This window comes from Delphinapterus leucas, chromosome 5 (genome assembly GCF_059928025.1).
Source record: "Delphinapterus leucas isolate spDelLeu-1000000601 "Yukka" chromosome 5, BTC_Dleu_Yukka2, whole genome shotgun sequence".
Taxonomy (NCBI): Eukaryota; Metazoa; Chordata; class Mammalia; order Artiodactyla; family Monodontidae; genus Delphinapterus; species Delphinapterus leucas.
Window position 1 is genome coordinate 71,306,365 of NC_143133.1, and position 14,728 is coordinate 71,321,092.

The 14,728-nt window shown below is 37.2% G+C and overlaps 1 protein-coding gene across 4 annotated transcripts in view; it reads left to right on the plus strand.

Annotated features, from left to right (window-relative positions):
* Nucleotides 1–14,728, plus strand: part of SLAIN2 (SLAIN family member 2) — a 94,480-nt gene that overhangs the window by 62,134 nt on the left and 17,618 nt on the right. For 3 of the 4 annotated variants that reach the window (XM_022564753.3, XM_022564759.3, XM_022564764.3), the window contains one exon: nucleotides 13,534–13,852. In XM_022564753.3, the coding sequence (XP_022420461.1) occupies nucleotides 13,534–13,852 (319 nt within the window). Of the gene's footprint in view, nucleotides 1–217; nucleotides 3,533–13,533; nucleotides 13,853–14,728 lie in introns of those variants that run through there. The other variant, XR_016393274.1, reaches the window with a different exon arrangement.

Consider the following 14,728-nt stretch of genomic DNA (forward strand, 5'->3'; position numbering starts at 1 on the left):
ATATTTACTTCATCTCTGTGGTCTTTAATAACCAGAAATTATTTTAAAGTCTTTATTATGTCAGTAACCTGTTGCCATCATTTATGGTGCATAGACCATTGAGTGACTGGAATGATATACCTATAAAGTAAGGGATAGTTGACAAGGAAGTTTTTTGTTTTTTTTTTGCGGTACGCGGGCCTCTCACTGTTGCGGCCTCTCCCATTGCGGAGCACAGGCTCCGGACGTGCAGGCTCAGCGGCCATGGCTCATGGGCCCAGCCACTCCACGAGATGTGGGATCTTCTCGGGCTGGGGCACGAACCCGTGTCCCCTGCATCGGCAGGCGGACTCTCAACCACTGCACCACCAGGGAAGCCCGACAAGGAAGTATTTTTGTCTTTATTTTTTAAATAATTGAATGGCATATGTACTTTGCTCCCCATCAGTCATGGTAGCCAGTGTTTGACAATGTGTGTATTTTTATTGCAAACTGCGCATTTATTGGATATTTACATATTTTAAAAAATTATACAATTAATGTAATTTGTAGTTTGGTTGACACATGACTGTGAAGATAACCACTTGAAGTGTCTAGTTTTTATATTGCAAGATAGTGTTTAATATTGAGATATATTACTTGTAAAACATTTTGTATTCAGTGAGTATCAAGCTAAAAACAGTATACAGTTTACTCAATTTCTCCATTTTAAAGTGCCTGCTGAATTATACAAGCCTTAATTAGAAAATAAACTTACCATTTTTATTAAATGCTTATTGAAAGACAAAAATGAATATTGAAAAATTAAGAATCCTCATATCACCCACCATTCCATTTTAGAGATGACTTAGACACCACAGTTAACATTCTTAGTCATATCTCAGTTTTATAAATAGAATTCTAATTCTTGCTTGGAGCCGATAACATTCCTTCATTTTGTGCCTTGATTCAAGTGTAATTCTCAGTATCCACAATGAGTAAAGAGAAACTATAGCCTGCTGTCATAATTAATTTGGGTAACGGAGCCTAATTTACTTAATCCCTATGTTTTAGTTAATTTATAAGGACAGCTTAGGAGAGTCCTGAGTGACATTGTTGAATATCTTTCCAGATAACTGAGCTGCAGCAGGCTGAAAAGCACCATCTCCCTTATCTAAGGGAGGCATGGACATGATACGCCTTACAAATCCTATAATACTTTACATTTTACCAACAGTTTACTTACACATTGCTCATTTGATCTTTGCAGCTAACCTGTGATATTTGCCGAGATTTGTTTTATTAGATTTACATCTGTATATCTATTTTCTCTTTTTTGGGGTGCAGTGCAAATGGTATTGCATTTAAAATTTTTATTTCCATGCATTTATTGCCAGCGTATAGAAATACAATCGATTTTTGTATGTTAATCTTCCATCCTGTGACTTTCCTGAACTCGAAATTTCTGGAAGGTTTTTTTTGTTCTTTTGTTTTTAGATTCCTTGGGATTTTCTTTGTAAACAATCGTGGAGAAAGTTTCTTTCTTTCTTTCTAATCTATATGTCCGTTATTTCCTTTTCTTGTTTATTGCACTGGCTAGAACTTCCAGCATGTGTTACATAAGAGTGGTGAGAGGCTATATCCTTGCCTTGTTCCTGATCTTAGAGGGGAAGCATTCAGTCTTTCATCATTAAATATAATGTTAGCTGTAGATTTTTTGTAGGTGCTCTTTATCAAGTTAAAGTTCCTATTCCCTGTTTTTCTGAAAATTTTGTCATGAATATGTGTTAAATTTTGTCAGACACTTTTTTTACATCAATAGATAGGCTCATGTGATTTTTCTTCTTTAGCCTGTTATGGTGGTAGATTACATGGATTGATTTTCAAATACTGAACCAACTTTGCATCCTGGAATAAATCCCACTCAATCATGGTATATAATTTTTTTTTATGTATCACTGAGTTCTGTTTGCTAATATTTTGTTAAGGAGGTTTATGTCTGTTTTCCTGACAGATATTGGTCCATAGGTTTCTTTTTTGACACTATCTTTTTTGTCACTGTCTAGTGACACAGTAGTTTTTGGTACTACTGGTGATACTACTTTCATAAAATGAATTGTGATGTGTTCCCTCCTCTTCTGTTTTCTGATAGAGAGTGTATAGAATTGGTGTTAATTCTTCTTTAAACCTTTGGTAGAATTTTCCAGCAAAACCATCTGGGCCTGGAGGTTTCTCTTTCAGAGGGTTTTGAATTATGAAATCAGTTTCCTTAATAATTATATGGCCATTCAGTTTACCTGTTATATACAAGATGAGTCGTGCTAGTTTTTTGAAGAATTGGTTCATTTCATCTAAATTGTCGAATTAATGTGTGTAGGATTGTTCTTAGTACTCCCTTATGATCCTTTTGATGTCTTCAGGGTCTGCAGTGATATCCGATTTCATTACTGATATTGGTAATTTGTGTCTTCTCTCCTTTTTATTTTGTCAGGCTTGTCAGTTTTATTGTCCTCTTGAAAGAAATCTTTATTTCTTTGATTTCTCTGGTTTTCTTTATTCAGTCTCATTGATTTGTGCTCTTTATTATCTTCTTCTGCTTGCTTTGAGTTTATTTTACTTTCTCTAGCTTTTTGAAGTAGGAACTTAGATTACTGATTTAAGACTTTTCTTTTTCCTAATTATGACCCACAAACTTTGATATTTTGTATTTTAATTTTTATTCCATTCCATGTATTATAAAATTTCTATCGAGAAGTATATCATTAGTTTTCAAGTGATTTTTTTCATCTTTTTGTTACCTTTTAGTTATTGATTTCTAGTTTGATTGTATTATGGTCAGAGAAAGTACTCTTTGTAATTTCAGTTTTTAAAAAATTGTTGTTACTTACTTTATGGCCCAGGGCATAGTCTTATATTGGCTTATATTCTGTGGACACTTGAAAAGAATGTATATTCTGCTGTTGTTTAGTGGATTGTTCTATAAATGTCAGTTAGATTCTGTGGTTGGTGGTGGTGATGTTGAGTTCTTACATGTTCTATCAGTTGTTAAGAGGGGGGTGTTTAAGTCTCCAACTATTGTGGATTTGTCTGTTTCTCCTTTCAGTTCTGTAAGTTTATCCTTCACATTTTTATAGCTCTGTTTAGTACATACACATTTAGGATTGTTTTGCCTTCTTGGTAATTTGACCCTGCTTTCATTATGTATTATCCCTCTTTGTCCCTGATAATTTTCTTTTGCATTATCTGATGTTAATATAACCATCATGCTTTCCTTTTGTATTATTTGCTTGATATATTTTTTCCATCCCTTAACTTTCAACCTCCCTATATTTATATATATATATATATTTTTTTTTTTTTTTTTTTTTGGTACACGGGCCTCTCACTGTTGTGGCCTCTCCCGTTGTGGAGCACAGGCTCTGGATGCACAGGCTCAGTGGCCATGGCTCATGGGCCTAGCCGCTTCGCGGCATGTGGGATCTTCCCGGACCAGGGCACGAACCCGTGTCCCCTGCATCGGCAGGTGGACTCTCAACCACTGTGCCACCAGGGAAGCCCTATTTTTATATTTGAAGTGAGTTTCATAAAGACAGCATAAACTTAGGTTATGTTTTAAATGCATTTCTACCAAATCTCTGTCTTAATAATTGGTGTAGATGGACCATTTTCATTTCATGTAATTATTGATATGCTTAAGTCTGCCATTTTATTTGTTTATTGTTTTTTCTCTTTTTCATTTCTCTATTTTCTTTTTCCTGCATTCCTGTGGGTTATTTGAACATTCTTTAGAATTCCGTTTTGACTTATATATAGTGTTTTTTAGTCCATATGTTTGCATATGTAGTGGTTGCATTACATTACATTATGTATACATAACATCATATATACATATCACAGTCTGTTGATGTTATCATTTTATCAGTTCAAATATGTAAACCTTACCTTTTTTTTTTGCGGTACGCGGGCCTCTCACTGCTGTGGCCTCTCCCGTTGCGGAGCATGGGCTCCAGACGTGCAGGCTCAGCGGCCACGGCTCATGGGCCTAGCCACTCCGCGGCATGTGGGATCTTTCCGGAACAGGGCACGAACCCGTGTCCCCTGCATCGGCAGGCAGATTCTCAACCACTGTGCCACCAGGGAAGCCCAAACCTTACCTTTTTTCATGTACCTTTACCCTCACCCCATTTATAATTGTCTTAAATATTTTCTTTAAATAATATTTCAACAACATCAGTGTTATAATTTTTTCTTCAACCTGCATGTATAATTTTGAAAACTCAAGGAGAGGGAAGTCCTATGTGTCTGCCCATATATTTGCTTACCTTGTTCTTTCTTCTTTTCTGATATTCCAGGTTTCCATGTTTTTATCATTTTCTTTCTGTTTATAGAATTTGTTTAGCTGGGGATTTTGGGGGGGAGGGGAGTCTGCTGGCCACAAATTGTGTTGGTTTTCTTTTGTCTGAGAATGTCTTGATTTTTCCCTTAGTTCTTCTGGGATATTTTCTCTGAGTATAGGATTCTGGGTTGACATTTCTTTTAACTCTTGAAAAATATTTGCTACTTTTCTCCTGGCCTCTGAGGGCTATGATGCGAAATCCACTGTTGTTAGAATTCATTTTCCCCTATAGGTTAGGTATTATTTCTTTCTCTGATTTCAAGGTTTTTTCTTGTGTTTCATTTTCAGAAGTTTATAACTATGATGTGTCTTGTTATGGATTGCTTTGGCTTTACCTAGTTGGTGTTCTCCTAGTTTTTTGAATCTGCAGGTTTATGTCCTTTGACAAATATGGGAAGTTTTTGTATATGGGAAGTTATTATTTCTCACAGTACTTTTTGTCCTCTCTTTCTCCTTTCCTCCCAGTACTCCATTGGCAAGAAAATGTGGGTCTTTTCTTGTAGTCCCACAGGTCCCCAAAAATTCTGTTCAGTTTTTTCTTTTTTTTAATTGAAGTAGTTGATTTATAGTGTTTTGTTAATTTCTACTGTACAGCAGAGTGATTCACTTATATATATATACACACACATTCTTTTAAAAATTCTTCTTCATTATGGTTTATCACAGGATATTGAATGTAGTTCCTTGTGTTATACAGTAGGACCTTGTTGTTTATCCATTCTAGATATAATGGTTTGCATCTGCTAATCCTGAACTCCCAATCCATCCCTCCCCTACTGCCCTCTCCCTTGGCAACCACAAGTCTTTTCTCTATGTCTGTGAGTCTGTTAATGTTTCGTAAATAGGTTCATTTGTGTCATATTTTAGATTCCACATATAAGTAATATCATATGGTATTTGTGTTTCTCTTTCTGATAATCATACTTAGTTATATTATCGTACTTAGTATGATAATCTCTAAGTCCATCCATGTTGCTGAAAATGGCATTATTTCATTCTTTTTTACAGCTGAGTAGTATTCCATTGTATATATTTAACACATCTTGTTTATCCATTCATTTGTTGATAGGTTGTTTCCATGTCTTGGTTATTGTGAATAGTGCTGCTATGAATATAGGGGTGCATGTATCTTTTTGACTTGTAGTTTTATCCAGATATATGCCCAGGAGTGGGATTGCTGGATCATATGCTAGATATATTTTTAGTTTTTTGAGGAACTTCCATACTGTTTTCCAAGGTGGCTGCACCAACTTACATTCCCACAAATACTGTAGGAGGGTTCCCTTTTCTCTACACCCTCTCTAGCACTTGTTATTTGTGGACTCTTTAACGATGACCCTGTGACCCTGACCAGTGTGAGGTGGTACCTCATTGTAGTTTTGATTTGCATTTCTCTAATAATTAGCGATGTTGAGTTTCGTTTCATGTGCCTATTGGCCATCTGTATGTCTTCTTTGGAGAAATGTCTATTTAGGTCTTCTGCCCATTTTTCAATTGGGTTGTTTCAATTGTTTTTTGTTGTTGAGCTGTATGAGCTGTTTGTATAGTTTGGAAATTAAGCCCTTGTCCGTCACATCATCTGCAAATATTTTCTCCCATTCTGCAGGCTGCCTTTTTGTTTTGTTTATGGTTTCCTTTGCTGTACAAAAGCTTGTAAGTTTGATTAGGTCCTATTTGTTTATTTTCACTTTTATTTCTATTTCATTGGGAGGCTTTTTTTTTTTTTTAAGTCTATTTTTTCTATGTTCAAATTGGGTAATTTCTTTTGTTCTATCTTGCAGTTCACTGGCATTCCCCCAGCCCCCATTTTGCTACTGAGCTCATCCACTGAGTTTTTTATTTTGGTTAATGCATTTTTAAGTTTTAAAATTTACATTTGATTCCCGTTTCTCTGTGTCTTCTATTTATTTGTTGAGACTTTGTATTTTTGCATATTTCAAGTGTTAAGAATTACTCATTCAAAAAATTTTATGATAGCTACTTTATTTTTTTTTAATATCTTTATTGGAGTATAATTGCTTTACAATGTTATGTTAGTTTATGCTGTACAACAGAGTGAATCAGCTATATGTATACATGTATCCCCATATCCCCTCCCTCTTGAGCCTCCCTCCCACCCTTCCTATCCCACCCCTCTAGGTGGTCACAAAGCACCGAGCTGATCTCCCTGTGCTATGCAGCAGCTTCCCACTAGCTATCTATTTTACATTTGGTAGTGTATATTTGTCAGTGCTACTCTCTCACTTCGTCCCAGCTTCCCCTCCCCTCCCTGTGTTCTCAAGTCTGTTCTCTACATCTGTGTCTTTATTACTGCCCTGCCACTAGGTTCTTCAGTACTGTTGTTTTAGATTCCTTATATGTGATAGCTACTTTAAAATCTTTGTCAAATAATTCTAACGTCTCTGTCATCTTGGTGTTCACATCTCTTGATTGTATTTCTTTACTTAGTTTAAGATCTTCCTGGTTCTTGGTATGATAAATTTTTTTTTAAATTGCAATCTGGACATTTTCAGATTATGAGAGTCTAGATCTTATTTAAACCTACCCTTTTATGAAAGGGTATGTCTTTCTCTGACACCACTCAGGCATTTGGTGGATATGGGGCAGGGGATTTCATTACTGCTATGGGAATAGACGCCCAGGTTCCCCACTCAGTTCCTGTTGACACCCAAGGGGGAGGGACCGACTGGGTGGAGGTAGGAATTTTGGCTCCCCATATGGTCTCCACTGAAACTGTTGAGGGTGGTCTTACTACCAGTGAGCAATCATGAAAGTCCTGACTCTCCATTAGTCCTCCTCTGACACCAACCCAAGAGGAGGGAAAAGAGCACCTCATTACTTCCTTCTCTCTTACCTCCCTGGATAAGGTGTTTGTAGGCCTTGTTCAGTCTCAAAAGGATAGAAGTCCAGGCTCCCCACTAGCCTTTGTTGGCATTGGTGACAGTAGTGCCACAGTTTTTTCTGTGGTGTTTGGCTGGAGCAGAGCAGTTATCTAAAAGTTTTCTTTCCTAGTCCTTTGGCTAGAGAGAGCAGATTTTTTTTTTTTGGTCTGTCATACCCAAAGGTCTTTTTGGGTTGCTGCCTTCTTCAGCTTTAATCTGGGATATATGAGGCAAAAGAAAATCCTGGGAACTCATTACCATGTCATCCCTCAGATCTCAAGGTTCCTGGGTAGTGTTTCTTCTTCTCTCCATGTTTCAGTCTTATGTCTGTTTTATATACAGTGCCCACGGTCTTAAATTATACTTACTGGGAGAAATAGGGAAAAGGTCATCTATTCCATTTTCCAAGTGGAAGTCTGAGATTCACATTCTTAAAAAATTTCAGGAGACAACCATTTCCCTGGCATAACTATTAATAGTTAAAATGGTGGTCAGAAGTTTTTCCAGAGGAAAAGGCTTTCACAAAGCCTATTTTCAAGATAAGCTTTGGTGAGACATTCCAAACATTATAGATATATTCCAGTATTTATAAAGCTGTGATGTAGAAATGAAGCACTCTCAGGGACTTCCCTGGCGGCACAGTGGTTAAGACTCTGTGCTCCCCAATGCAGGGGGCCCGGGTTCGATCCTTGGTCAGGGAACTAGATCCCACATGCATGTGGCAACTAAGAGTTCACATGCCACAACTAAGGAGCCCATGAGCCGCAACTAAGGAGCCTGCCTGCTGCAACTAAGACCTGGCGCAAGCAAATAAATAAATACTATTAAAAAAAAAAAAGAAAGAAAGAAATGAAACACTGTCAGCCTCATCAAGATGATCTGCCTAATTTCAGCATACCCTCTACATCAGTCACCATAAGAAAGAAGCCTAGGACTCCTTGGTCGTCTCTCACCTACTCGATTGTCGTTCACAATGTCTTAGTGAATCTCTTAACCTGACCTCATTTCTGTCTATCCCCAGCTCTCCAGACTTTTCCAAAATACTCCTTGAAACTCAGTGATCCTCCTCTGAACTTTACTGTTCTTGCCTCCTATCTGAAACCTGCATCCCCACCAAAACAAAATCCCAGTCAAAAGGCTGCCAAGTATGATAAAAAAAAAACTGGGACTGAAGGTGGCTTTTCTGGAGTTGGTACTGGAAGGAGCAGGTCTAGGCACCACCCTTAGATAGTGGCTAGAGGATAACTTAGACATAGAGTCTCAGTTATTCAGTGAGCTTCCAGGAAGACAGTGAAACAACTTGGGCAGAGACAAAGGTGGGACTGCAGGGAATAGAATTGAGAAAACACTTTCATAGTCACCTATAGAAAGGGGAAGATGGATTATGTAAGGTAAAAAAAAAAAAAAAAAAAAACAACTTCTGTGAAGATCATGGAATTTGCAATTCAGGGTACTTGGATCCTGTGGACATCTTGTCTTCAGTTTTCTACCAGAAGAGACTGTAACAGTTTGTTGGATATATTGATTCAAGATATAATTGGTTCATAATTATTCTCAATTATGGCCTTACTTTAGAGCCCCTTATGGAGTTTTGGGGGGGTTTTCGGTTTTTTTTTTTTTTTTTTGGCTGCACCCTGCAGCATCCAGAACTTCCCCAACCAGGGATTGAACCTGCACCCACTGCAGTGGAAGCGTGGGGAAGCGCGGAGTCTTAACCACTAGACCACAAGGGAAGTCCTGGAGTTTTTTTTTTTAATCAGCTTTACTCAGGTGGAATTTTAAATGCACAATTTTAATTACAAGAGTATACGTTCATGCAGCCAGCCCAGTAAAGTTATTGAACATTTACATCATCCCCCAAAGTTTTTTTTGTACTTCCTCCCAGTCAGTTCTCCCAGCCTCAGGCAAATATCTGATTTGTGCTTAGTTACCATAAGTTAGATTTGCCTAATTTTTGAGAATCATCCTTGTTGTATCAGCAGTTTTCTCCTCTTTGTTGCTGAGTGGTATTCTGTTGTATGCATATACCACAATTTGTTTACCTGTTCACCTGCTGATGGACATTTGAGCTGTGTCCAATTGAATGGAGTGTTCTATAAATGTCAGGTCAGCTTGATTGATGGTGTTGGTCATGTCTTTGTCCTTTCTGATTTTCTACCTATTTGTTTCATCTATTACTAAGGAGTGTTGAAATATCTAACTAATTATGGACTTTTTTAGTTCCTTTCAGTTATGTCTGTTTCATGTGTTTTGTATATTTGTTTTGGGGTATACATAGCTAGTATTCTTATGTCCTCTTGCTGAATCGACCCCTTTAACTTTATGAACTCTATCTCTGATGGTAATTGCTTTCTGATATTATTAAAACACTCCATCTTTTTCATAATTGGTTTTGTATAAGGTAACTTTTTCTATCCTTTTACTTTTAACCTGTGTCTTTATATCTAAAATGTGTTTCTTTTAGATAGCATGTTGCTCTTGCTTTTTTGTCCATACTGGCAATATTTACCTTTTAATTGGAGTGATCACTATTCACGTTTAATGCAGTTATTAATATGGTTGGTTTAAAATCTGTCTCACAACTTGTTTTCTCTTTGTCTCTTCAGATTTTTGTTCCTTTTCTCCTTTGCTTTCAGTCTTTTGGAATATCTGAGTACTTTTTATATATTACATTTTATTTTCACGGTTGGCTTACTTTCTCTTTTTTTCTTTTTATTAAGTGATTGCTTTAGAGTGTGCAGTGTACATATTTAACTTATTACAGTTATCTTCAAGTAATGTACCACTTCACTTATAATGTAAGAAACTCAGAATAGTATATTTCCATTCCTTCCCATTTTTTGTGCTACATTTATCATTTACTTTTACTCTCTTTATGTATATTATATTAAATCACAGAGAATGTTTTTGTTAGTTTTATTTTACAGAGTTATCTTTTAGTGAAATTAAAAATGATTTATTAAAGATCTTTTATGTTTCCCAAAATATTTACCATTCCTGGCACTGTTCATTGCTTTATGCAGATCAGGGTTACCATTTGGTATCATTTTCCTTCTGCCTGAAGAACTTCCTTTAGTATTTCTGTTAGTGAAAGACTTGCTGGCAACAAATATTCTCAGATTTTGTTTGTCTTTAGAAGTCTTTACTTTGATGTTAGTTTTGAATGATAATTTTGCTGGATATAGAACTCTAGATCGAAGTCTGAGTTTTTTGGGGTTTTTTTTACATCTTTGTTAGAGTATAATTGCTTTACAATGGTGTGTTAGTTTCTGCTTTATAACAAAGTGAATCAGTTATACATATACATATGTTCCCATATCTCTTCCCTCTTGCATCTCCCTCCCTCCCATCCTCCCTATCCCACCCCTCCAGGCGGTCACAAAGCACCGAGCTGATCTCCCTGTGCTATGCGGCTGCTTCCCACTAGCTATATGTTCATGCTTCTCTTTTGCTTTGTCGCAGCTTACCCTTCCACCTCCCCATATCCTCAAGTCCATTCTTTAGTAGGTCTGTGTCGGAAAAAAAAAAAAGTTTGTTTTTTAAACTACTTAGATACTTGAGTTTATAGTTATCATCAAATTTGGAAGATTTTCAGCCATTCTTCAAATCTTTTCTGTCCCACTTACAACCCCTTTCATCTGGGACTCCAGTTGCATGTATTAGACCACATGATTTTGACGTGTAGATCAGTAAGGCTTTATCATTTCTTTTTTGAGTCTTTTTATTCTCTGTATGCTTTAGTTTAGATAATTCTTATTGTTATGTCTTCAGCTACCTCTTCTTCTGCAACATCTAAATTGTTATTAATTCCCATCCAGTGAACTTAGCACTTGGAATATATTATAAGTTTTTCATCTTTAAAAGTTCTGTTGGGAATTCCCTGGCGGTCCAGTGGTTAGCACTCTGTGCTTCCACTGCAGGGGGCCCAGGTTCGATCCCTGTTCGGGAACTAAGATCCTGCAAGCTTTAGGGCATGGCTAATAATAATAACAATAATAATAGAAAAAATGTTTTTTTTTTAAGTTCTGTCTAGCTCTTTAAAAAATCTTTTATTACCTCATATTTGTATATGTTTTTTTATATCCTTAAGCATATGTGTAATAGTTCTTTTTAAAGTCCTTGCGTGGTAATTCAGTCATCCCTGTGACTTCTTAATCTGTTTCTCTTGACTAATTTTTATCCTAGTTTTGGTTATCATTTTACTATTTCTTTATATGTCTACTAATTTTTTATTGGTTAATGGACATTGTGAAGTTTTATGTTCTGTGCTGGATTTTGTTACCTTCTTTTAAATTGTGTAGACTTTGTTGTGGTAAACAGGTAAGTTTTTTATGGGTTAGTTTAATCCTTTATAGCAGGGATCAGCAAACGTTTTCTTAAAGGGCCCAATAGTAAATATTTTAGGATTGTGGGTGATATGGTCTCTGTTGTAAATTTTCAGCTACTCTTGTAGCTGGAAAGCAGCCATAGACAATACAGAACACATGAGTATTGCCATATTCTCATAAAATTTTTTTTAAAAAAGCATTTTACTTTCCCATGGTGGTAGCTTGCTGACCCCTGTTTTAGTGGCTTGTTTTTAAGTTTTGTTTGAGTGGATTTGGGGTAGCTTTATTCTAGAACTAGTTTATTCCTTTTGGAGTGTCCCCTGATTGCCCTGGGTGTTTGACAAGGATTCTCTGATCTAATTGGTTGAAACTCAGATGTTTCCTAGTCCTGTATGAGCTTTGGAAACTGTTCAGTTTACAGTGCTCCAGGCCTCCTTTGCCCAGTGTCATGGAGCTTCACTTGGTGCATGCACAGCTCAATATTCCAGCAAAGGTTCAAGCAGACCTCTAAGCTGAGTTATATAGGTCTTCTGGAGCACCTCCCTCCTCTAAGGTAACCTTCCCCTCAGATTCCAAGTTTAGTCTTCTCAAGTCAGCAAGATAACTTTGATCTACTCTGGATCCTCCTCCTCACTCTATAATCCAAGCCCCCCCCCCACAAAAAAAATAAGCCAGGCTACCAGTAGAGCTCACCACATTTATTTTCCCTCTCTCAGGGATTACAGTCCCGTACTGCCTGTTGTCCAATATTTGAAAACTGTTCTTATGTGTCTTAACTGGGTAAGCCCTGTCCTGTTTTTGTCAACATGGTTGGAAGTGCCTATGGTGGTTTTAAAATAAATATCTTGATTTCCATTCCACACTAGATTCTCTAGGGGTGGTGCCTAGGCTCCCCCCTCACCCCGCCAACCTTTTTTTAAAGTTTCTTCGGATTCTGACACACAGTCAAACTTTCCTCTACTCATATCCTTGGCAAACTAATGGAGGTTGAGAGAGAATATGGTGACTCTGATTCATTTCTCCCCTGCACTCTCCTCCCTTCCTCTCCCCCTGCCCCCCCGCCCAATTCACTCTGAACCTCACTCCAGAGTTCTTTGCTAGGTAAAGCATGTTAAGGTAATATTTTTTATTTATATTGTATATAGCCATTCATGGGCATTTGAAGAAACCTTCCAGAGATGATTTATCCAAATAGGATAAACAGGAAAGGATGAATGTCCCCCAGGACATCTGAACTTACAATGCTAAGGGACCACTACAAGAATAAAGTTTATTTGAAGTCTTATTTTGACTTAAAAATTAATGCAAATTGTACATTTAATTCTTTCATATATCATTATTTGTTTCAACATGTATTTTAAATAACCACTTAGTAGAATTGACATTCCAGCAAAATGTACCATCTTTATCCTGTGACTTCATATACCTCTTGATATGCCCCTAACTAGATTTATAACTTCCCTACTTGGTGAAGCACAACAATAGAAGCAGGTTTAGTTTCTAAATTATAAGTTACACTATGGATGATGCAGGACTTGGAGGTACACTCTCCAGATACTTGATACATGTTTACATGAATGTTTCTTTGAGGGGAAAGTGTGTTTCAAATTCCAGTCAGCTGTCTAGTAGTCAGCATTTTTTTCACCTCTAGAATATGGCTCAGGTTGGTTTCCACAGTAAAACAGAATGCTGCAGTGCCTTTTCTGGTTTTGTAGATTCCTAGCTGATCTAGTTAAAACACTGTTGTCAAGGATAGTTGCAATCCTCTGAGTAAGGACTTGGTTACTTAAGAGCTACCAGTGATCGATCTATCTATCTATCTATCTCCCTAGAAATATTCTTTATTCCTTGCATTTCTGTAGAGTGAGTTTTCATGAATACAGATGTACTGGTGCCCAGTCATAAAGCAGTGGTTTCACTTGCACTTGGTTTCCACTGAAAACATTGATTTTTCTTTGCCATTCTACAGTACCTTCTCCAGGCAAATTCCGCTCCCCTGCAGCACCATCTCCTTTGGCTCTCCGGCAACCAGTAAAAGCATTTAGTAACCATGGCTCTGGTTCTCCTGGTAGCCAAGAAACAACACAACTCATGCAAACCACCTCCTCACCTGGGCCTCCCATGGTTCAGAACACAGTCCCAGCAAATCCTCCCAGCAATATCAACAGCACTACTCTAACCAGACCTGCAGGGACAACTGTGATGAGAAGTGGCTTGCCCAGACCCAGTGCCCCTTCTGCTGGGGGTATACCAGTGCCTCGCAGCAAACTTGCACAGCCTGTTCGCAGGTAAGTGGCAAATGCCCTGCTTTGATCTTCTTGAGCATAGGGAAGTGGGTAGACTGGAATTATCCTCATCTCTGCATTTGATAGTGAAGATCAAAAGTCCTAGTGGGTTCCCACTAGCATCTTAGTACAATTTGAATAAAACATTACTTTCCTTACTTAAGAAATTCTCACTTGGGACATTGGGGTATTATATCACTTTGTTACAGGTTAAATTTGCCCAGATGCCTGACATGACTAAGTATCTTGGTGAACTTCTAGAAAAAATTGTTAGAACCACTTCATTTGGATGTGGTATTTGTTCGTTTTGAATATATTGATATTCAATAAAGATACTAAAAGCATAATAGAACCTAGAATGAGATTTAAGATAAAACTTCTAGCCATCAGGTCTGAGTATGTAATCCAGGAGGGTGGTTTTCAAACCTCGCTACAATTCAGAATCTTCTGTGGAATTTATGTAAATATAGAGGCCTAAGTTTTACCCACAGAGAGTAGATCTGGTATGAAGCCCAAAATCTGTAGGTATGCTGTTTTTAAATTTGTTTAATCTTCAGGTGATTCTGAGCCTAGCCAGGTTTGGAACCTGTATCTGTAGTCTTCATCTACCTTTCAGAAATGTGCTTACCACTATCAGTAAACTTAGGTGTCAAATATAATTAAACTTGAAATATTTATTTGCATGAAAAAAGTGCTTTTGTGCTGTAAGCATTGAAACTGAATTACCCGTACCTCTTTTATTCTAAGATAACATATTACATTTCTGAATTCAATAGAGCATAACAGCTTTTTGCTACGTACTATGCTAAATAACATATCTGTACCTTATTTAGTTTTTACAATAGCTTTAAACATGTAGGTACTGTTATTATGCCTATT